The sequence below is a fragment of the Oppia nitens genome, unplaced genomic scaffold, assembly GCF_028296485.1.
Source record: "Oppia nitens isolate AA-2021 unplaced genomic scaffold, nextdenovo-longstitch-racon4-pilon3 scaffold13_pilon_pilon_pilon, whole genome shotgun sequence".
Taxonomy (NCBI): Eukaryota; Metazoa; Arthropoda; class Arachnida; order Sarcoptiformes; family Oppiidae; genus Oppia; species Oppia nitens.
Genome location: NW_026533192.1, coordinates 1738911 through 1766595, shown reverse-complemented (window position 1 = coordinate 1766595; position 27685 = coordinate 1738911). Strand labels below are relative to the sequence as shown.

General features: G+C 20.6%; 1 protein-coding gene across 1 annotated transcript in view; it reads left to right on the top strand.

Moving 5' to 3' along the window:
• The window catches only part of LOC128960828 (protein turtle-like), a 55249-nt gene that overhangs the window by 22233 nt on the left and 5331 nt on the right, over positions 1–27685 (top strand). Inside the window, exons 2-5 of the mRNA XM_054306968.1 lie at positions 24248–24595; positions 26464–26579; positions 26683–27124; positions 27204–27488. Of these exons, the coding sequence (XP_054162943.1) occupies positions 24248–24595; positions 26464–26579; positions 26683–27124; positions 27204–27488 (1191 nt within the window). The remainder of the gene's footprint in view (positions 1–24247; positions 24596–26463; positions 26580–26682; positions 27125–27203; positions 27489–27685) is intronic.

Sequence of the window (27685 nt, the reverse complement as noted above, 5' to 3'; positions counted from 1 at the left end):
TATATGACATTTCTAATATTTATTGCTATATATGTATGTTATTTATAACAATCAATATTTGTTTAATATCATATATATATTTATAATAAATAGTAAACTTTTTGAGATATTTATCACATATTAATATTTACTATGTAATCCGATATTATTAAAAGTATGTTATTGTAAAGTCTACTTGAAATGCAAATAAATTATATAATTCATGTGATTCATAATAATATATGAGTTAAATATAACATAATATGCATATTCTTTTAAAACTCTCTCTCTCTCTCTCTCTCTTTCACTCTTTACTAATACACATACATATACATACACGTACTATACCATACATATTAAGTACATTGATATCACAAATGAAAACTAATTTTCAAGTGTTTATCTGAAAGTCTGAAAATTGAGTACTTATTTAATGAGCCAATACTTGAACTAATGGTATGTTTATTATATCAAAAGCTTAACTATTTTAATATAACCGGTAATATATATATTAATAAAGAATTATTATTAATATGCAAATCTCGTGATAATTTTTCAGTTTAATAATTAATTTTATCAAATATTTCTCAAAAGGTTTATTTTAATGCATTGTTCTATTATTTGATTTTATTGAAAATTTAACAAAACTTAAAATTGAAATCTATTTTACTAAACTATCAATTTGATATCCAAAATATAGATAGTTATTACATATATATATAGTATATATATATATTTAGCAATTGTATTTATGATAAAAAAAAATTTTGAATTTTAAATGTGTAAATAGCTTTTTATACTATTAAATTATTTTATTATATAATGTTTAAAAATAAAATTCTATTATAAGTTGCATTTTATTTTTCTAAAGTTAATATAATTGTATTGAATTTCATATCTACTGTAATTTATTCTAAATATAACTCAAATATACTTGTGTTCGGACTTTAAATATAAAAATATAAATTGCTTTATTTTTTATATAACAATATATAATATATAATAAGATAATGCTTTTAGAAAATATATTCTTTATATTTCAATCAAAACATATATCAATATAAGAAATAAAAAATATTTTATGTGATTCACATAACAACTAATAAATAGCAATAAAAATATTGCAATTGCAATAATTTAAACTGATGTACTTATTGTCATTATTTAATATATTTAATACAATTATTGTATGTTTGTATGTAAATAGCAAATAGAAAAAATAATTTTGTTTTTTCTACAGAAAAACTAAATTAAAAAATATAATAAATTTCTTTAGCAAATAATTCTTTAATCAAATAACAAGAAAATGTTTGAGTCTATTGTTTGTGTTGTTTGCATACGTTTTCTACAAATTTTATTTATTATAACTAAAGTATAAAATTATCGGCAGATAAATATATCGAAATCGGTTGGAAACCGAAAAATTGTTTATTTGAATCACTTTTACATAATATTTTACTAATGGTCTATTTCTGAACATTTTAACCTTTAAGTAAAATTTGATATTTATTTTTTAATTATAGCTAATTATGTTTCTCTTATTATAATTAATTTGTTTTCAAATAACTTTATTTATAAGTTATCTTTTTTTTGTATTCTCTTACTCTTTATTTCTTTATTCTATAAAATAAATTGTTTTTAATGTAATATAATATTAATATAATATATTAGATTTTTGTTTTGTTTTCAAATCAATGATATTGCTATTTGAAACTATTTTATTAGATTCGCATTTCTGTTTGTTTCATATAAATTGTCAAAATGTTCAAAAAGTTTGTAAAAGACAGGTGGGTGTAAATGTATTGTCTGATAAAAACATAAATCACAAATCATTTATACGGAAATTAAAACAAAAATTTATTGACCATTATATCAATATACAATTTTTTTTTATTTCATAAAACAATACTCTATTGTATAAAAACATTCATTGTATTAGTATTTTCTTAAAATCAAATTAAAATGCATGTTATTTGTAAAAGGGCCTTACATTAATCTCGGGCACGCGGTTTTTGCTATAATTCTTAAACGAACTGAATTAATTTTGTAAAAAGTGTAAATTAAAATGCATGTATTATTTATTTAATTTTTAATTTTGATATCATATTTATTTTGGACGTTTGCAATAACCTATACTATAAATGTTAGAATTTTCAATAGTAAGTTTTTAAAACTGAAAATTTAAAGAAAAATTTTTTTAAATTGGTCAAAGAATAAAATGGCTTTTCAAACTTGTGGAAAAACACATTATATAAAATTTGGAAAATAAAATTTATTTATGGACAGTTATTAGAAGAGATATTAATACTATTGCTTATTCTGAAAACAAAATTTTTTTATGTTAAATATTTTTTAAGATAATTAAATTACAATAAAAAACACAACATTATATTTCGATAATGCAATTTTTAATTAAATTTGATTATCTAAAAAATTATTTATCATAGTAAAATTTAAAAAACAATAGTATTAATATCTCTATCTAATAAGTTTCTACTGTCCATAAAAAACGTCATTTTATTTTCCACGATTTTATATAATGTGTTTTTCACAAGTTCGAAAAGCCATAAAAAATTTATTCTTCGACCAATTTTAAAAATTTTTTCTTCCCATAAATTTTCAGTTTATTTACAAACTTTATTGAAATTTTATTCTAATTTATAGTATAGGTTATGACATAGTAGTTTGCAAACGTCCAAGAATAAATATGATCACGTGATCAAAATTAAAAATTAAATAATTTATAATATCACGCGTAAATCACTTTTTAATATTTTTAATCTCAGTTCGTTTAAGAATTATAACAAAAACCGCGTTTAATGTAGGCATATTATTTTAATTTAATTAGCAATATAACTTTAATTTAATTATAAATAATTTGTAATTTATGTAAAGTAAAAGTACTTTATATTTGAAAATAATTTATATTTAGAAACATTGCATAAAAATTTAGCAATAATTTAATTAAAAAATAGATTTAAAATCAACATATTTGCTAATAATAGCAAATATTCATTTTCTATAACTTTATTATTTTCAAATAACTGCCGACTATTTTATGGGTTAATCTATTGTCTCAAATCCTTAGATAAGGGATAGCACTGATCATACCTTTTATGTTTGATATATCAGTGCTTACGACTACAACATTTAAAATACTAATGTATAACAAATTCATAATAAAATAAAATGATAATTTCAAAAATACAAAAACAGTTTTTAATGTATTGGTGCAAACAATTGCAGTAAAACTCAACTTATATTTTACATTTATTTGATTCAATTATATAAAAAGTATATTTTTCAGTTAGTTTTATATATTCTATAAATCATTGATACAAATAAGTTTAATATAAATATACTGATTTAAATGATAAGATAGATTTAAAACGTGAGAGTCTTTAAAGTTATTTATGTGGAAATTAAATATAAATAGTAATTTTGAAAGTAAACCAAACAATAATGTTTTATATGTTATATATCATGAATAATGCCATTCATGTTAAATCTTTCAGAGATTTACACTTGAATTGCAAATACTCTGATCTCTCTCTCTCTCTCTCTCTTTCTGATACTATTTTAATGTCATATGATGTTAAATATTGTTTATATGGTGTCGACATACAAAACATTGGTTTTACTAAACACACGGGTTTGTTGTTAGTCATAACATTTGTCGCAATTGTTTTGTTACACTTGACTGACGATAAAATGGACACAAGAAGTGTACTGACATTACAAACATTAAGGATTCGACCTTTTATGCCATACCATACACTTCTATGGTCTATACCATTGACATAGGATTTACTATAATATTGAGAGAGAGAGAGAGAGAGAGAAAGAGAGAAAAAAAATATTTGGAAAAGAAGCCAAAAGTCATTGATTTGTTATTTTTGCTCCAATTCTCAACACAAACAACACTTGGATTGCTCTCAGACTACCAGATCATACATTTCATGTCCTAAATAGTGGACACATATTGATCTATAAAAATAATATTTTGATTACATTGCATAAAATAAATATTATTAATCTATTAAATTAGTTTAATAAATTAATTCCAATAATATACAAACATAATAGTATATATTATATTGACAAAAATATTTATTAATTTATATATATTTTTAAATGACCATGATAAAAATAGTAAGTATAATTCAAATTGAAATATTTGATTATTATTTACTAAATATAAAATAAGTAATAATAAAATATCGCTCTTTTTATTTACTATAAGATATCAATGTCTGACCCAATATCTGGTGTGTGTTTTCACTGTAAGACATGCGTATAGTTTTGCTTAAATCCATGAGTTGTTACTATTTTTAGCACCAATTTTGTTGTATTATATTATATATTATTTGTATTATACGCTAATATTTATATATTAGAAGAGATTATTTCAATAATAGATTTTTTTATATTTTTATTTTTTATTTCTTAAAATAAATTTTTTTAATTCAACATTTTTATGAATCAATATATTTTGTTTCATTAATAAAAAATTTATTAAAATTAAAACCAAAATTTTATATTTTCTGATATGAAATTTATAATTAATAATTAACGTTAATTTTTTATATCAATTAAGAATACTTATTTTTAAATTTTAAATAACTTTAATTGAAATAATTATGATTTTATTTCATTATTTAAGAAAGTTATGTAAAAATATACATTACATTTAAGTTAACATAAATATATTTATTTTATGACTATTATATTTTATTAAATATTTTGAATCTATTTTATGAAACTACATGAAATAAATCTGAGTCTAATTAAATTAAAGAGATTTATTTTCTTATTTTAGTGATTTTTAGACCTTAATTTCGGCAAATACTGTATATAAGAAAATTGAATTTTACTTTTTTATGGCAACAATTTGTAGGTTTTACTAATAAATATAAAACTAAATTATTTGTATAAAGTAAAAGTTATAAATAATTGATAATTTTATTTAAATTAATGTCCATATAAAAACCAATAGAAATTGTTTAGTTTATATATTATTAAACATTATGATCATTACAAGATTTTTATAACACTAATTTTACAAATAATCATAAATAATTAAAAACGCCTTTTAGTTTTGCTTACTATAATTGTTTGTATTAATTCTATTAAATAATAAGTTAATACATAAAGTTGTAATTATTTGCAATCTATATTATAGATATTTCAAATTTAAAGTATACTAAATTATAATAAATATAAATTACGATTTTATATTTGTTAAATAAAAGTTTTAATTTATTAAGTATTCATAATATTTTATTCATATAATTTTAATAAAGAAGATATTTAACATTATACAGTATTGCTTTAAGTTTAAAAATATTATATTAAAATTTAGCATTTTTCACTAATCAAATATTTGCATACCTATTTTTAAATCATATGTTTTAATTATACATTAATATGATAATCACTAATGTGAATAACTAAATATTTGTACATTAATATATTTTTTATTAAAAATTTAAAACGAATAATGCTAAATTTAGTATCAAAAATATTTTGTTTTATAAAATTTCAAGTTAAACAATTTTGTAATTATTAAAAATAGGAAATTAAAAATTTTGAAATATATTAAAAACTAATGTTGATACAATTTCTAAAATAAAAAACATAATTAATATTAAAGTTTAAATTTTAAAAATCTTAAAGTTTAACAACATATTTATTTCAATTATCAAACATTTAGTTTTTTTCTAAAAGTTTAGAGTTTACGGCAATAACATGTGTGTCAGTGAAACACAGGAAACAATGATTGAAAGCACTTTATTTTATTTTGTGTCACTCTTTCATTTCGGTATTAAATCTATTATATAATAGATGTTTTGTTGGTTTTATTTCAAGTTTTTATACAAAATTTCCTTTTCAAATGCTTATAATGAACAACAATATATTACTCTATTATTTTGTTTTGCATAAAACATTGTATTTTATTATAAAATACAATATATGCATTGAAAGAAATTTAGATAATTTTGTCGGTAATTTAATAGATAATGTTGTAAAAAACAGCGTCAATATAAATATAAAAGATGATAATTCATAATTTATAAAAGTTTCAATAATACAATATATATATATATATTGACATTTCTATCGATTTTTGGTTTATTTATGTATAACTGTAAAGTACTATAATATTTATTGATTGTCTGAGAAATTGGTTATCAAAAGTCAATCCAAACACTCAAATATTGTGCTTATTTTGGTTGCAATTCTTTGTTATTTTATATTATTTTTTGTATTTTTTATTTAATATGATGACAATATTTGAGTCCACATGTTTGACACAATAACAAAAATCACATTTTAATATAACATATTTTTTATATCTTTCTATCTTTTAAAACTAAAAAATGCATTAAAAACTCCTAAAGCTATTTGTTGATATATATTTATAAATCTATAACTAATCTATAAAAATACATTTTGATATTTTTCTAGTTTTATAGCTTAATGTTTGTGTAGTTAAAAAAATATTTTTACTTTAAAATAAATTTAATAAAAGTACAAATGTTATAATCAACCAATGGGCGGACTACTACTCGACAATTTTTTTAATACCTTAAAGTAGTTACTGTTTTTCAAAAAATTACTCAATCGAGTAGTGTTTGCCTATTGTACCTCAAAAATATCACTTATTGTTATTTGTATTAAATTCTTTTTGTTTGTTACTATAATTTTTATATAATATAATAATACATCATTTTATACGATAATAGAATTAACAATTATTTTATATTATTATATTATAAATTATATAATTAACTTATACTTAAAATTAAACGAATGTTAAAATTTTTAATTAATAAAACACTTAGTTTTTCTTTTTATCATTTTTATTATTTTAAATTTTTTTACAGTAATGTGCTTATAAGATATAAAAAGTGAATAATATAAAATAAAAATACTTTTAATTATGTTTTTAATGCTATTTTACATAAGTATTGTAAATAAAAAGCAAATTGTTTATATAACTCACGTAAATCTTTAATTAATTTTATTTAAACTTTGTGAACAAAAGATTTTGTATATATATACTGTATATACAAATACAGTTTATTTATTATTTATATTTTTACATAAAAGATTTTTTATTTGTATTATTGAAAAGTAAGCTTTTGTAAAGTTGAAAAATAAGAAAAATAACGTTTTTAGATGAAAACTTCAGTAATGTTTTAAGTAATTCCCGATTGACTAACAAATAAATTGCAGTCAAACTTAACAAATGATAGTATTTTATTTGATTATAATTCATGGATAGCTTTCAATGGATGATATGACTATTAAATTATATGTTTATAAAATATCATTAATTAGACGTTAAATCTTTACTTTTCATATAACATTCAGTATATTATTAAGATTAAACACTAAGTAATGCAGTATTATATTGTTAGGACATAACTAAATATTTTAAGTTTATAAAGTACTCTTTATTATTTTAATTAGTATATATTTTAAACAAATATATAAATGTCATTTTAGAATTTAAAATAATAATTAATATTTACTTATAACTTAAATATTTTGCATTAGTTTAAGTATTAAAAATTTACAATAATATCAATTTAATACAAATAATTATAAACTGTTAAAAAATAATAATATAGCTTTTTATACACTTATTTTTTAACGACTAAATAATAATCATATATTTTATTTTGTAGTTAAGTATATTTATATAAAAACAAATATTTTTTGTTTATAATATATAATTAAATAAAAAATCTATTCCTAAACAAAATTTTAGTTATCTTTTAAACACACGATTTCTTATAATTTTATTATAAAACAGAATATTCTGGTCTTTGTTTTATTGTATTTCCTATGCATTAAAATTCCAGTTTGTGTTAAATTTAATTATACTCTTCTTTTAGAGTAATATATATATATACAAGCCTTTAGTCTATTTAAGTCACAACCAAATTGAAAGTCATATTAAGATTTGTTTAGCATTTGAGTGCAAAAGCGCACAAAAAACGGACATTTGGTTGAACCGGGATTTTTGTGTTGCAAACAGACATCCGCCTAATCAACAAAAGCCAACTGACTGTCCACCTAATCAATTGGACTTTTTATTAATAGTGTATTGACTGAAAAATTATTTGACATATAAATGTAAAGAATAGGCGATTTATGTTAGTCGACAAAAGTCATGTCGACAACAGTCGTCACCAAATATAGTATACGACTAATACTCTATCATTAAATTTAGCTGTTTTTTATTGAATGCTCAAATCTATAGCACATAAACTTATTGAATAACTTATCGATAACTAACTTATTTATGCGACCAAAAATGCATTACTTGCTGTAAAAATTGTATGCTTTCCTTATAGTTACTATCCATTGCCGATGCCATTCATGTATGCGCCCAAAAGCAAAGCATATATCAAATTCACTATATTTTGCGCTATAAGTAATCAACTTCTCGTTGATGATTAGGTCTCTCACAAACTCTATTACCAGATCAGCCCTCTCTGTCATCAAATAGCTGTCAACAAATTATTATTATTATTATTTGTCAAATTGTTATATACATATTATACATGACTTAATGAGACAACACATCAATAATATTAATGTAATGTAATATTTAAATACTTTTCACCGTTTATATTGCAAAGCAATTATTTTTTATATAAATAACATTAGTGTATGTACTGTATGTATATCTGTTGATCACTAATATTTTTTCCATTAAATAAATTATTAAATATTTTTTTATGTCTAATATAAATGTTAATACTAATATTAATGTTATTTAACACATTTTCATATGTAGTGTTATTATCACTTTATGCTCTTAAAAATAATTAATAAAAATTAATTATTTATTAAATTACATATAATACTAAATTTCAATTATTTTTTACATATAATAATAGCTTAGCAATCTATATTCTTAATTTAATAACTAAATAAATTATGTAAAAATTATTTGTTAGTTTATTTAATATTAATTGAAAACATGATATTCAAACAATCTTATATAAATAACATAATATATATAATTTTTAAAATATTTTATTTTCTATTAAATAATTTAACTAATTTATTACTTGTTTTATTTTTTACAGGTATGCAATAATAAATTTATTAAGAAGCAAATTCAATTCAACATGCTCAAAAATAGTATAAAATAAAATTTATTAAAATTGTACAACACTTGTGAGTTTCATAAATATAATTGTTTAAAAATACAAAAGTTTGAAAAAATAAAATTTAATAATGATTAACAAATTCATATTATATAAATTTTTTATATTTAACAATAACACAATAATTATAGAATTAAATAATTGTATATAAATAATATACAGTTTTTTTAATTTTAAATTGAATTTTAAAAGTTATATTATATAGTATTTTATATTATAATAAAAGACTTTGCTATATATATATATCATACAAACTTGTGTTATATTACTGTATATTTAAACGAGTAAAAGAATTTCTAATAATATAAAATATATTTGTGTTTAAAATATAAAACTAGTTTTACAATAAATCTTAAGTTTATTGTGACATTTCTTTGTGTGTATTATATAATAAAATTACATTTATTCACAAATGCTTTACTTTTTATACATTAAAATATTATAAGAACTTTTGTCTTATATATATAGATACAAGAGTTTGAAACCATAAGCTCTAACATTATATAAATAGACATAAATTTTAAAGACTATTTATAAATGTTTCAAAATTGGAATTTTAATTTAAATTTTTATTTATTTTTGCCCATCATATACAATAAAATCTATTATTTTGAGAAGGATCTATTTTTTGTTAGTTTACTTTTTTATCATAGTAACACATTATATTGATTTTTAAATTAATAACAGTATTACATATTTATATATTTTGTTATACTTTTATTAGTATATTTATAAATATATAATTTCATATGAATTTTAAATCAAAATATAATTTATACACTATATACTGTACTAACATTTTTAGAAATTTTTATCATAAGAATTTTTTTTAATAATAAGTATCTTATTTATGAGAATTATATCAAAATTATGAGATTTATATGTAAACCATTGAGAATTCTATATAGTATTGCCAGAAACAAACTTTGATGGCATAAATTACTATTTTTACATTATAATTAAAATATTGATTATTGTTAATTATTAGTTAACATGAGACATATTATAATCAAAATATTAATTTTTATAACTATTAGTTTATATTAGTGATATTATAACCAAAATATTTGTACAATAATATAAAATCATTTATATTCAGTCAAAACACACACACATATATATATATACAGTATATTGTAATATACATTACTAAAATTAATTCGTTAAAAATTAAAAATAAATAAAATTGTTATCTATATTGATAATGTCTGTGTCTAAATAGATCAATATATTTCAAGACAATAATATTCTACATTTTAATGTTTTATGTGATTTTTAAATCAAAATTTATAATTTTTTAACTTTGGTCGCCATTTTGTCGGTGGTGTTGAAGAGACAGATCATTTTTGATTCTAATTTTTTACATATTTTATATTTATAGTTACTATCTTTTCAATGCAATAATGTATTATATTTTAGACTTAATAATCGTTTATGTAAAAATATTTTATGAAAATTCACCTAAAATGTCATTTACTTACTGACAGATTGCTAGTTATATAAATTTATTTGTATATATTATGTCGTATAACCTCATCTATACAGATATTATTGCAATGGACTCAAACATTTAATTGCCGTCACTATTATGGCTATAATATGACACAAAAGCGTTTGCTTTGCATATATATTACTTGATCATTGATTTTATGAGTTTGCATAACATATTAATACGTTTTTATATTTAATCTGATTTTAATTTTCTAATGGTTTGTATGTGTATATGTTTTATGAATTAAAAAAATTATAAATTAAATAATATAAATATTTATTGAAAAATCAATTATAAAATTTATTTTTTTTAAATAAATGAAAATAATTTAGCTAATTATTAATTTATTTTATTTTAATCTCAAATTAAATGTTTGGCTATTTTCAAATGATATCTAGTTTTGTTTAATTTATTATACTATAGTTTCACAATTATTTGAATGTTTAATATTGCTGTTTAGTGTCAATTAGTCAGACATTAGGTATATTTTATTTTCATTCAATAAATAGACGGCTGATCCGATCAATAGACATATTTTCAAATCCACAGAAAAAGTCATCGAAATCTGAAACTTACAAAATTGTCAGCAATTTATAAGGATTTTATTGTCCATTTAACCATTGACTTTCATCCGTGTACTTTATAACAGTACATATATAATATGTGTATAGCTTTTTAGTTAACTATTAAATCAAACGATCATTAACTATCCTTTACTACAACTAAAATAATTTTTTATACAATATTGTCTAACAAATGACACTTTACCTTTGAAAACATAAAAATATTATCTATCATAACAACAAATCGTTATTATTTTAGTAATGTAGATAAATAATAAAGATCATTTTAAATGCTAAAGTATATAGTTTGGTAAACAAACAGACATAATATTTTATATATTATTTATGATGTATAGTATAGAATCAGTTAAAATTTATGAAAACAGATAAAAAACATTATATGTAAGTATTATGAAAGACTATATTTATTGCAATTTTGAGTATACTTTTAAAAGTGTACACAATTATAATGTTTAATGAGTTTAAGATCAATATTACAATCAATATATGTTTATATTTTAATATTTTTGTTTTTACTTTAAGACAATATTGATTTTTATGACGTTATATAATAATAATACTTAATATTCTATACTTCTATAAAGCAATATATTAAGTATTTATGATTGATGTATATATGGATGTGTGATGTATGATATGATTTGTGCAAACAATAAGATTTGTTTATATAAATATATTTTTGTTAAGGACTTTGTTATTGAGAACATTTAATTTGTAATTCAATACAATAGTGTATTAATAATACAAATATTAGTGAATAAAAACATTAGCTTTATATGAAAGAAAAACGACAGTATATTGGATGTACAATACTAACCATATAAATGTTAGTATAGTTTTCAAAATATTTTGTGTAATTTATACAATAATAAAGCAAAGTAAGTGATGGAGAGACACATATAGTATAAAGTGTTGTATATTATATATATATGAAATATTTATAGGTATAATCTTTTTAGGCCTCAAATTCATAACTTATATCATCTAATAAATCAAAGCATTTTTTCATCTAAATATATGATCTAAAAGAACTGCAGAAAAAGCTTATCAAATACTATAGATATTAGAAGAGAGGACTTGTATTATGTATTCACCAAATATTCATATCATTGAATATATGTTACAATTTTTTTTCATTTTACCAAAATATTCCTTTTTTCTCAATTTTTATTCAATGGATTCAATGTTTTGATGCATACAATGTTTAGCAATCATTTTCTCACTTTTAGGATCTCTCTCTCTCTCTCTCTCTCTCTCTCTCTCTCTCTCTCTCTCTCTCTCTCTCTAACTTACTCACTGATGCCCACACCTACGTACTAACTCACTCACTCACTCACTCACTAACATTATGATAGTATTTCTTTAAAACCACAGTCAAAACATGCAATCGATTATTCAAATGCATAACTTTGACGTTGTATTGCTGTGAATACTGTATATATGGTGTATACTATACACATAGAGAGTGTGTTTGAGTGCAACACTGAATGCAAATACAGTATTATTGAGAGGAACGGTATGTAAAGCAATGCTTTCAATACAATACATTACAATACAATATAATATAGTTCTGTTTTTTGTAAGGTTTGTGAGGTATAGTTTCTCATCAATACTTTTACTTTTTTATAACTACTTTGTCACTCAATATGATTTAGTTTTATATCTAAAAGTTGAGATGCATTATAAACGTCAATACAATGCATATTTTGGTAGTGAATGTATTTTATAACACAATAAGACACATAAAATCTGTATAACTTATTATGATTTGAAATATAAATATAGTATTTCTCGAGAAAATACAACTTTGGCAGCGCTTGTCATCTCTAGTTTGCCATCATTTCTCAGGGCTTTCTATGTCTATAACTATTACTTATAATGTTTTTACATGTTTTGCTAAACTTGTAATATATTTATATTATAATTAGAAAATTTAAGAGCAAATCAAATGAGAGTCAATGTATTTTTCAAAAGATTTTATTTATAAAAATATAGATTTCTTTGTAAATCAGATTTTTTTAAAGAAATACTAATAAAGATTTGATTTGATTGATAAAAATATATTCAATTTTTCTAATATAATAATATTTTTAAGTAATTGTGTTTTCAGTATTATTTAATTAGCAAAATAAACATTTTTTAATAATAATTTTAGTAATTCTAGTAAAAATAATCAGTATAAAATAATTAATTTATTTTAGTAATTATATAATAAATAATTATTTATTTTAAAATAAGACTAATTGTATAATATAATAAATAAACAATAAAAATATTTTGCAAATTTTACATATAATTTAATTTTAATTTTTAATTTAATTTTATTGTATAAATAGTTCATATATGCAAATCTTTGATAAAGTAATTAAATATATTATAAATACAATTAAAAAAAATAATTTATATTACTATGATAATTTCATAATAATAGTAATATTAATTATATATATTTATATACAATTTATAAATTATAAATAATTTTTATATCTAATTATATGTTATATAATTAATTATTTGATTAATCTAAAATTATTGTTGTCTGATACAAGAGCTTATATTAAATATCTATAAACTAAATAAATATTTTAGCAAAAAATAAATAAGTAAAAGCACTAATAAAGATGTATAAAATAATAAAATTAATGCAAATGTCAATTAAAATGTTGATTGTCGTTAATTTAAATAAATTGGTTTTTATTTAATTTAAATTTTAAATAAGTTTTTAGAAATTTGTTAGTAAAGCTATTTTCATCAGTAGTTTTAATTGAATGTCTGATAGATTTAAGCGGAATATAACTTTAAAATGCAATTCAATTAATTTTGTCGGTAATGATTGTGTGAATGCAAAACACTTTACTGATAATGATGTGCACATTATATATACAGTAGTTATAAATATATATATCGTATATTGAGAATCGTGTAAATCACTAAAAATTTATTTAAATATATTTTTATTTTGTTTTATTGTCGGATAAAAACAATATTTAGTTAATCAATAAATGCATAAATAATGTCGTGTTTTGCATAACAACTATAAATAACAATAACGGATATAAAGAGTTTTAAAATCTTAGCGTAAATTCAAGTAATAAATGAAATGCTATGAAAATATAAGTAAACATTTTATTTTTGCATTTTAAAAATTGTTATAGAAATTCACTTTCTCTTATTACTTGTTATATCATATTATAGCCATTAGGTCCAAAAAAAATCAGAAAAATTGAATTTAATGTATAATATTTTCTATACTTTAGCTTAGGTCTGCTATATTTTAGGCACTGGTTTAACGTCTATTGCAAGTGCATTGCATTTGCTTAATGGCTAATAATAAAATTTATTCAATATTTGGTAAGCTTTGGATTTTTCATTCTTCCAATTTCTTTAGATTTATATATTTTTTTTAGCTTTTTTTGGATTTGCACTCTTTCTTCTCTCTCTCTCTCTCTCTCTCTCTCTCTCTCTCTCTCTCTCTCTCTCATTCTGATGTATTCAATGGAAAGTATGTTTAAGGACTATAAATGACATTATACTGTATGTGTATATAGAATATTACTTTATATGTCTTATAATTTATACAGAATATTCTGTATGTGTGTTAACAATCATTTTGTGCGACAAAATCTATGAGTGAGTTATTCTTATGGGGTTTCAGTGCTCGTTGTTTATTATGAAAATGCAAAATATTATAGTATTTATTTAAATTGAAGTTATTATAAAATATTATAAATTTTATGACAATTCCGTGTCTGAGACTCTCATTTCCATATCAAGTCTATTGTATAATCATTCACACAATAACTATAGTCAAGATTATTATACATAACATTGCATAACATAAGAATAAATTAAAAAAATATTTCAATGAATTTTTGATTTTATAAGAGCATAATAGCATATATTTATAATCTATGCAACATTTATATACTGTACTTATTTTCTATTTATATTCATTATTCTTGTTATATTTTCTTGTTATTTATGTATATCTTTGCTTATGAGTACTTAAAAATAATATGAATACAACTATAACATTGAGAATAGCCTCAAGTATTATATAACAAGCATTAAATTTGAAGAGTTTTGTTTATGAGTTTTATAAATAATATGCTATTTTGAAATTTCTATATAACGTATATTATATTTTATTGCTTATCTTGAAATCATTATATTGTAATATGTATTTTGATATAACATATTTAAATATTACAGTTTATTCTAACTAATGAGCAATAAAACAGTAACAATTGAATTGTTAATAAAAATTAAATATTTTAAATAAACAAAATGTTTATTTTATATTAGTTTGATATAGTAGTATGTTAAAGTAAATAATAAAAATATATTTTGATTTATTAATTACAATCAATTATTATAAATGTAAATACTAATACTATACAAATAAATTCAAAAATAATCGAATTTAATTTAAATAAAAATATATATTCAATAATAATAATTATAATAATAAAAAATGACATCACTTTGATTGACAATCATATAAATTGTACAGTAGTTTGAATTTGACATATTATTAGACTATATCTTTCAATTGAATTTTTGGACATAATATCGATGTCGTGTTTCAATTTGTTTCGCAACTCAACAATTGTTACAATGGCTGTATTTTTGTGGTTTTTTGTGGTTTTTTGTGACACAAAACACTTACATTATTAGATAACATTGTCATCAATAATCTCATCAGTCATACATTTTTTTGAGAATTTTTTTTATTTTTACAGTATATCATACAATATAATATTTGCTTTTAACAAATAATATTAATTAAACTTTTTAATCGTATCATTACACGATTGCATCTATTATAAAATATTATTTTTATTATTTTTAATGAATTGATATATTTTATAATATTTTTAACATTTTATTATTTTAAAATATTAGTTACTTTATTAATAAAATCATAGCTAAAACTATAACTAAATAATTTTTCTAATACATTAATAATGTTATAAAAAATATTATAATTTCGATATATTTTACTATACAAATAAATAAATTTTAATGTATTATTAAAGACTTCATTTTGAATTTATTTATTTTAAATAAATATACTTTTTTATAAATAGATTATTAACATATGTAATTTTAAATATAGAAAATTATTTATTTAGAAATAACATAAAAATTAATTAAATATTTTTACTTGTATTACTTATTTTAATATTACTGATTATAAAATCATTTCATGTCATTTCTAAAATATACTATATTTAATGTTTATATTTATATTAAATATTAAAATTGAGTTAAATGAAAATTGTCTAAAACTAAAAATATTTATATTAAGTAGCAAATACAATAAATTATATTTTCTAATAGTTATAATAGGCATATTTAAATTAGTGTAATAATTTTTTTTAAATAAACATAATTTTAATTTTTTCTGTTTACATAAGATTTTATTTAAATCAGTATATACTACTGTATATATATAATATAATGATAAATAATATACTAAATTTATTTTTAAAAATATAATAATATTAAATATTAATGTTTTTAATTATTAATACAGAGCTCTTTTAAATATTTTATAGTAAATAATATTTTTAAAAATATAAACTCTTTTTGTAGATTAATTGTCAATATTAATCAAATACAAAAAATATAAAAACTAATAGACTTTGATCACATTATTAGAAAATATAAACATTATAAATGGTATAATATGTTATGTTTGTCTTTACACTATTTATTTCATAATACTATATATAGTATATAAAGCTTTTGATGTAGCGTTAAATAAAAGCACCCTTTAGTTTGTCATTTATATCGCCACTAATAGTCTATTTAGGAAAGTTTGGCCACACTTTTATGATTTTTTCCTAACTTTACTTTGCTATACAAGCTATGTTTGTACAGTATATATCCTACTGCCCCTTAATTTAGTTGTATAAAAATATTTTTTCAAGAGATCTAAAATATTGCATCGATAGTAATGTCTTATATTATAAGTGTTCATCATTTTGGGAGACAGGATGTGCCAAATGAGATGATAGAGCATTACCAACAAAGTTGTGATTAAAGGCACACAAAACTAATGTTTCTCTCAAAAATTTTGTTGTTTTTTGGCTAACTATTTGATAACAATAGCAAAATAATGTTTAGTTTTCTGTTATTTTGTATTGAATTTAGGCATTATGTTAACTATAGCAGAGTTTTCATATTATTTTATGCTTAAATCTATTGCTACTAATAATAGGAAATTGTTGAAAAAGAGTAAAACCGATTGGATAGTCAAATATCACAACATTAGTATAATTGCATCAAAATTCAAGTATAAGAACATTGATTACATTATTGATTAGTTAAAAAATAAGTTTAAATTGTTAACTATAAAAAAATATTTAGGTTTTAATGCAATTTTATTGCTTTTTTTAAATATCACAGTATATTATTTTTTAAATATTCAAAAATTAAACATATTGATATAATTGTTTATGTAACCAATAATTTACAATCATTATTTCATTGAATATTTCATCTTTATTGTTTAGTTATAGTATTTTAAGTTGAAAAAAGTATTTATATAAACATGTTTAATAATTATTTTATTTTTCTATCAAATTTTTTATATATTGATAATTACATGATTAATATATTTTTATACAATTTTTTATTAATTTTATCTTTAAATTCATTTGTTTTTAAATGCTATGTAATTCATGAATATTTATAGAAAATAATGTTAATGTCATTAATATTATTATAAAAATGTCATATTTATATAAAGTCAATGAGTAATATAATGACAAACACTTGACATCGCATAACAGCATATCTATAGTCATATAGTGTATCACATAAAGGAGTGTTAACTTAATTCCGATGCCATTCCGTAATAGCAATAAAAACTCAGTTTGAGAGCTGAGGGATGCGTCAAAAAGAGAGGGAAAATAGTGAACATAAAAGTTTTGGATCTCATTTGGGATCAAAGTGGACATCAATGGTATGTCTGTAAGAAATGATGAGATGTAGTCGTCAAGTAATGCACAATACAGTTGTCGACGGGTTGTTCATTGCTTTCAGTTGTATTGCTATACAGTATTGGCATTTAGTGAGTGAAATGTGTGCCAAAACTTTAGTACTAATTCCCAATGGATTACCATTTGTATCAACGAATGCAATCCCCTTATGTCTCCACACAAGACCTCAAATACTGAGCACACATACAGACACAACCCATACTCTTATCATAAGTGAAGTCATAGATATCGGACCAATACATACACATTCTATACCTTTATGTCTGTTATAGTGTAAAGGGAACGGCAGCTAAACCATACGGTGCTATTGATTGTATAGATGGCAACACGAAAATGCTCTTTATTTGTGAGTTTCTCATGTCTTACCACTCATTTAAAGTTGTGACTCTTTTGGTATATAAGCTGAACATCAAATGTTATGCCGATATCATCCCTCCCTCTCTCTCATTGCTTTCAAAATTAACTCCAAAGGCTTGGAATTTATTTTATCTGTCATTGCATTTGAAATACATTAGCACTGCATTGACTGCTTGTATCAAATCAGTTGTTAAGTCAAGTCGCGTATCCCTATAAAGTCATCAATACATCCCTTGCATCCCTGTCCGCTCATTGTCTACATCTCATTACAACAAAATACACATAGAATTTAAAGGCATTGTTGCAATCATTAGATTCTTTGAGAGCCAGCACCGGGAGACGCAACTATCATCTCTATGTCTTACTATATATATATTATTATTATATCATATAATACAATATAAAGTACAGTATATTTACTTGGATTCAAGTAAATTATTATCGAAATTATAAATCCTATACACCTCTTATCAATAGTCAATACACAAACATTTATTAAAGCAAAATATTTGACAGAATGTTATAATAAAAATAGATTCAAATGATTATTTGATTTAGACATGTCATTAATAGTTAATTTCAATAATTTTAGATATTTTACAATTGTATTACATTTTTCAAATAGTTATTGTAAACAAAATTTGTTTAAAGTAATGAATTTATATTGAATATTTTTATTCAGTTTATACAATGGTATTTACAGTTATTTTATAGACTACATTAATAAATTAAAATTACTATTTTGAAAATACTGTACATTATTATGTAATTGAAATATTATTATTATTTAACTTTTATATAAACTTTATTTATATAAATAAAATATCATATAATATATATATATAATAGTTTTCAATATCATTTATAATTCATTAAATTTAATGGATATTTCATCTATTTATCTATAGCTCTGTAATAACAATACTTAATGAGCATTCACATTTTAATAATTAAAATTTACAATCAATATTTTTATAAAGTATTTAAATTATAGATAAATATAGATATTTGAATATTTTTTAATTGCAAATAATTGCATTTTTATTAGATAAAAAAGTTAAATATAAAATTGAAATACTTTATATTTATATTTAATGTGTTCATAATTAGCTAATTATCTAAAAAATATATAATACGTAACATAATCTCAAATGTATTTGTTGAAAGAAATGTTTTAATAATTAGTTTTCTAATATTTTAACACTTGTTTTTGGTATTATAATATTAAATATATATAATACTTTATTTATGGTATGCAACTCATTAAAAATATTAATTTTTCATAAATAGTATTTTATGATGTGTATTAAAAATCATTAATTTTATTGTTAGTTTGATTAATTAAATGTTTAAATTTTATGATAATTTGTCGAATCCACTGTAACATAGCAATATACATTATTACAATTTTCTATTAGTTTTATATATAATTACATTATTTAATTAATATATATTATATAAACAATTGCATAACTATGATTACTGAATGTCTCTGTTTTTTCAACATTATAAAAATTTGCTTATTTGTATAATACAAATGTTTAAATAAAAAAAAAACTTTAATTTATAAATAATCATAAATTATATTATATTTAGTTTATTAATATAATAATTTAATATCTAGAGTAATATGGTATGTGTTTGGTCACCATTAAATATATGATATAATATAAAACTGTTTTTGTTGTGTTATATATAATTCATCAAAAGTTGTGTCACATTTTATGCCATTTTTCCAATAACTTTAATCTAATAATCAGTCGACCATAATATTAAACAGTCGTATAAATTATAATAATGAAAATGTTTTTATTCTGTTGTATCAATTGTTATGAAATCATTACATATATAAAAATATATTGTCTGATCATAATTACAGTACAATAAGTTAAATAAACTTAAAAGAATGATATAATAAAAATAAATTTATATAAATATGTAAATATTTTATATGCAATAGTTCATTATATTATGTACAAGTATTATTTATATAATTAAAAATTATATATAAATAGAAAATTTACTACTGTATAGTAATACATTATTTTTATATCCTATCTAAATTATAAAGCCAAATGCTATATTATATACATATTAAAGTAATTAATATTATACTACTATATTGTATATTTTTTATTTAAAAAAATAATTAGTTTTAGTTTTTTGATACAACTTATAAACTTAGAGAAATATAGTAATTTAATTTTAATTTTTTACACATTCATATATTTATTTATTTAATGCATTTTCTAATTTGTTGCTATTTTATTTATTAATTTATGAAAAATTTAATTTATGATGTATTAATTAATTGAAGTGAATTATAATAATAATATTATTTTGTTCTTTATATACTTATTGAATATTTTTAATTTATGGTATAACTTAATATTGATATTATAGCAGTGATTATACTCAATTTTTCAATACAATATATTCAATTTATTATACTATTTTATTATGGTGGTCTGTCATAACTATATCATACACTAATTTTTGTCAAAAATTAAACAAAATTTTGATGCTATGTACTAATTCTATTATTATAATTATTATTTTATATGGTTTTACAATTTATATTACTAATATTATTATAATTTACTATTATATAAAAACTATCATTATCATTAATGATTTACTGTTTTTAGTACTGTTATAATTTTATTGAATATTTATGCAGATTGAAAATAGCTAGTATTAATTAAAAACATACTATCATATAAATATGCAATTATTTGTAATTTATATTATGTGTTAACTTTATATGACAAATATTTATAGCAAATAGATGTCTATTTGTCTATTTGTCTCTGTGATGTCTATTTAGTAATCATTTTTAGTGCACTATTGATTGTCTTATATACTATATATATATATCTTTAATTCTTAGCTCATCTCATATGATCCGATATCTGTAGATATTTTATATCAAAAGTTATTTCATAAAATAGTAAACTATAACCAAACTATAATACTTATAAAAATATGATCTTTAATATATTTTATTTGTGGACAGCATATTGCTCTAATTTCTCTCTCTCTCTCTCTCTCTCTCTTTGTGTCCATTTTAATAGGAAATAATGTTTATACGAAGCATTTATTAAATAAATTGTTAAACTCTCACATTTGACTTAACAATTTGTTATACTATAAGTAGTACTAAAGATTGTATTCATTTACAAAAGGAAATGAAAGTTACAAACTATGCGAAACTAAACAAAACAAAACAAACTTAATCTTATTTCTCAATTATCTCTATAATAATCAAAGTCAGTCTCAATGGCTCAGACGTAAAAAGTCATTGAAGTCATTGATGAAGAGTCATGTAATTAATATAAAAGTATCAAATTGTATATAAATTAGTATATGATATAACAATCAGTTTTAGATACAATCTAACTTTAATGTATATTTTAATAACATTTTCTATTGTATATATTGATAAAAATTATGTTTAAACTAAATTAAGGTGAAACTTATAAATTTTGAGTATACATAACTAGAAAATTGACTTAAAATTTAATTTAATTTCTTTATCTTTAGTGAAACACAATTCACTAAATTTCAATGTTTTAATAATATAAATAACAGAAAGACATTTGCAGTAATCATAAACTTAATCGATATATCATTTAACTGTTTGCAAGTCATAAGAGAAGTTTAAATATAATATAAATATTAATATAAGAAATCAATTACAATCTCTTATCATGTATTAACTGATTTACAATTATTAAAAATTAACTCATTTTAACCATGGTTAATTTTTATTGTATAATACAATTCGAATAAAAACAAAAATAGGTTTACAATGTATTTACAATGTACAATGTATATATTAATTAAAGTTAAGTTCAATATCCGCATCAAATTAAGTTCATAAAGTATAAAATTGTTTTATTATTATAATATACACTTATTAATATATTTATATATTGTATATAAAAATATTTGATTTATAATTATTTTTATCAATTTATATGAATTGTTTTTTATTTAAATACAATTATTTAGAAAGACTATATGTAAATAAACTAAATAATTTAAATTATTATTATATCTTATTGTTGTAGCATTTTATTAGTTTTTCGTTTTTATTGCTTTCAAAAATTTTATATAAATATTTTTAAAATAAAATTTAGTTTTATTTTATTTTATTTAAAGAATAGTTTACTTAGTTTTTCTTTGTTATAAAAATGGTTTTATAAAAAACAAGTCATGACTTAAATTAAATTCATTGTCTAAATAGGTTCTCAAAGAGACATCCATTTTACTTTTTATAATTTAAAATCAAAATAAAGTTATTACAAAACAAAGTCGTTGAAAACTTTTAACTTTTTTTCAATTTATTACATGAGCTCAGGTTATACTGTATAAGCAATTACTTAATCAGTGAAACCTAAAAATGTGTCGGAAATTTAGTCATCAAATTGATATGACTTTCGTTTGAATGAACAAAATGTATATAACATTGTCTACTCTCTGATGTCATCACATGTAATGAACTTTAAATTCAAAAATTTCTTTTATATATTTCTTTTTATATTATCCATGAATACATAGTTAACGACAATTTTGATGCTATTTATCAAATTATAAACATTTAAAAAATATTTTAACAATAAAATATACATAAAAATTTTAATATTATTTAAATTGTAATCATATATTTTAAGATGATATTAATGACATAACCATCAGTTCATTGTTTGTACTAATTTGTATAATATATTGTTTATCAAAAGTTTTATTTTAAAAATCACATTTTTCATACAATATAATACTAATTATTATTGTACTCAAACTATCCATATTTGTCTATAAAGTCTCAAATGTCATTACAATATCTCATGAGACAAAATACATGAAATTAAAGTATTTTTATTTATTATATAATTTACTTTATGTAATTAGTTATTTTAATTTTACTATAATGTAACTAAGTATCATTACAAAACTTTTTTTTAAAAAATAATTAAAAGTTTACTAAATTTTGTATAATTTTAGATCACAATCTTAAACTAAGCATTGAATTTGTGAACATACAGTACAATTGAATACAGTATAATTATCTAAATTTTATATTTAAAATATTTTTTATATTTTTAACTTAAACTTATAAAGTTAAAATATTTATAAATTTATTTTTACATTTTTTATAATTTTTTATTAATGAACATTTTTAAAAACTGAACTAACATTTAATTTTATTCAATAATTGTTGTTATCCTATGTATCGAATAAATCACAATCTAAACCATAATATAATTAAATGGTTTCAGACAATAAAAAAAATTTATCCATAACTTCTTAATATTTCACGATTACAGGTATATTCGTGATTTAAAAACATATATTTTATTTTACAACAAAATTAACGATTTATTTCTTATAAAAGTTAAATATTTTAATAATTCTATTGAAAAAATAAAGATTGAAATTGAAATAAAAATAGAATCTAACGATTTTAATACAATATATTTATATTTTAAAAATAATTATTTAGAAACCATAACATTTATTTTCTAAAATAAATATTTGATTTCATATTGTATTGAATTTGCTATTAATAGGAAAGAATGAAATATTTATAAATATATAAAAATGTTTATTATATTAACATAAATGTATTGATAGGTTTCACATCAGATGAATCACATGCGAAAATATCAGCCAATTTGGGCGATAATGTGATGTTCAACTGTGCCTTTGATTTTCCCGACAAGATTGAGGTGCCGTATGTTATACACTGGCAGAAAAAAGGCGTCAAAATACCAATTTATATTTGGTACGATGGATACCCACCTCATTTGGGAGAGGGCTATGAGGGTAGGGTAGCGCTAACCAACCCGACAAAAGAGGCCTCACTTAACTTGTCGAACGTACGCGAGTCCGATCAGGGCTGGTATGAGTGCAAAGTGTATTTCCTTAACCAAGCAAATGATCAATTAAAAAACGGAACATTTGTTTTACTTGATGTTCACGGTTTGTATAACTTTGTCTTTTTTTTCATACCTATTATATCATACCATAGCTGCTGTTCCCTATTTTTCTAATGTTAGTTTGAGTCAGTCATGAGTATAACATTTATGCGCCGCTATAACTTCGGTAGCTTTTAATATTTTATGTTAAGTCCACTGTAATGCCAAATATTCTGTACTATATATAGTATATCTTATCTATTATTTATATCATGTTTGACAATAACTTACAATAAATGCAAGTTTTATACACTCAGTATTTATAATACACATATAATTCATTGTATTTATAAATAACTTTATATTTTGTATATCATGAAACTTTAATTTTCTTTTATTAGAAATATATAAATATTAGTAATTTTTAATATAGCAATTTTAATATTTTAAATATAATAATAAAGAGTGTATTGTTATGATGTTTTGATAAGATATATATTTCTATAATTTAGATATTTTTTATTAGTTTTAGTATAAATATTTCATTATTATTATTATTAAGGATATACAGTAATATTGATTCTTATTTAATATTCTCGTCGTTCATATACTGGTTTATAAATACAAGAGTTCTCAACAAACTATTGTCTGAATAATAAAGTAAATAACAATATTGACTGTTTGAATGTCACTAAAACAGGCGCTTAGTCAGCGTAAAACTGTCGGACAAATTGTAATTTCATGTAAATGTTTGGATACAAACCCACCAAACAATTTATATGGTGTGTGTTTGTGTTAATTTGAAACCATTATTTAGCTTAACATTACAAACACTAGTAGTTTGTTTTAGGATTTATAGCCTTACTATGTATTGTAGTAATTATGTTTTTATTGTAATTATACTAAGTTTTAGCTAAACTAAACTAAACTAAATGTTTAATTATAACATTAAGATATAATATATAAAATGTTTAATTTAATTTATAATTCTATTTCATATTTAATTATTGAGTTATACTTTTAAGTTACTAATGAATTAAATAACTAAATAAACTATTTTAATTAACAAATATTTTGCATTTACAATTTTATTAAATTATAAATTTTTGAAACATTTTTGTAATTACATTAAATCAAGTTTATATGAAAAAGATGAGATTCAAATCAATAAATGTTTGCCAGAGAAATAAAAATGCATTTCATTAATATAATAAAGTTATGAAAATCATTAGTAATAAATATTTAAAACACAGTAGTTTTGCTTAATATATATGATATTATATTAATATTTATAGCTAATTGTAAATACATTTCACATAATACTACATATTTGAATTACAAACTATTTTATCTAAAACTATATAAAACTTTATTACTATAATATATAGAATGAGTGACTAAAGCATAATACTTTGAATACAAATTAATAATTTTAGTTAATTACACTTATAATCATTTAATATCCGAAAAATTAATTTGAATATTAAACAAATTATTTAATTTATTTACAGTATAATGTAACAATAGTACAATTGATATTATAGTATATGTTTATAAATATTGTATATAAATAATTATTTAATATAGTTATTAAAAAAATTCAGTAATTCATAATAAACACATTATATTTTCTTAATAAAATTTGTCTTTTTAATGACACTTTGGATAAACAAATTAATAAATAATATAATTTTACTTAATTCTTAAAACTGCAAATTTAATCGATAATGAGTAATACTTTTGTATACAAAACTGTTTGTATGTACAGTATATACCGGTATATATCATATACAGTATATTAATATATACATTATATTTGGCTAATTACTGAAAATTGTCTAGGTGAAAATATTTAAATTTATTGTTTATAATTTTGTTAATGAATATCATAATAAACATTATTAATAATTAATGGATTGTATATATTGATAGCACCGCCACATTTTGAGTCCAAACCGCCTGAGTTTTCCTATGTAAGGGTCGGGTCGACTCTAACGCTCAACTGTATAGCTGTGGGTACGCCTTCACCAACAGTTGTCTGGCAAAAGGTGTGTCCGATTAATATAATATTAATACTAATTTTGTATAATATATATATAAATTATATTATTAATCATTATTTATTAAATGTAATAAAAATGTTAAACTCAGGACAATCTTCCAATTGAAACGAAAACAAACATAAAGATTGTGGGATCAGAGTTGCGTATTGAGAATTTGGGCGAATCAGATATCGGTGACTACCAGTGCGTGGCAAAGAACCGTCAGGGGTCGGTAACGGCCAACACCAAAGTCATAGTAGCCGGTCCTGCAGTCATATCGTTACCGCCAAAAAACACAACCAAACTAGAGGGCGACAAAGTGGAGCTCACGTGTGAGGCCAAGGCTTTGCCGGCTAATGTCACCTATAGGTGGTTCCACAAAGGCATTGAAATATCGCAGCTGTCGTGGCTCGTGACGAGAACAGTCGTCAAAAAGGACGGAACACTTCTAATAAACCCGACTTCTGCTGAGGACACGGGAAAGTTTACTTGTGATGCTTTCAATGGTATCGGCGATCCCGACACCGCCAGTGCTTACCTAACCATCGAATGTATGGAAACTGTTTGATTAATATAGCATTTAAATGCCATTAATTAATAATTGCATAATATGTTAATCTGTTTTTTAAGACCCGGCACGCGTCACATACTCGCCTTCAATGCAATATTTGCCATTTGGGTTGTCGGGTGTCGTGCGATGTTTCATACAGGCGTCGCCTCCATTTCAGTTCGTTACGTGGACTCGTGATAGACGAGCTTTCGACCCGATTGATCACCCGGGCGTCAAAGCACTTACTAACGGGTCGTTACTATTTGAAAGGGTCACTCATGAACATCAGGGCAGATACCGGTGCACTCCTTATAATCTTCACGGAACTGCCGGCACATCGTCTGTGATGGAGGTCTTTGTTAGGGGTAAGTCATAAATGATATTATATTATAAATATTATTAATACTTTATAAATTAATAATAATTGAATTCATATAAATAGTAAATTAATATTTGTAATCTAATATTGATATGACTAATATGAATCAGATTGTCATAATGTATCAAATTAAACATTATTAATAAATTGAATTTACTATAGATATAAATATAAAGATTAACT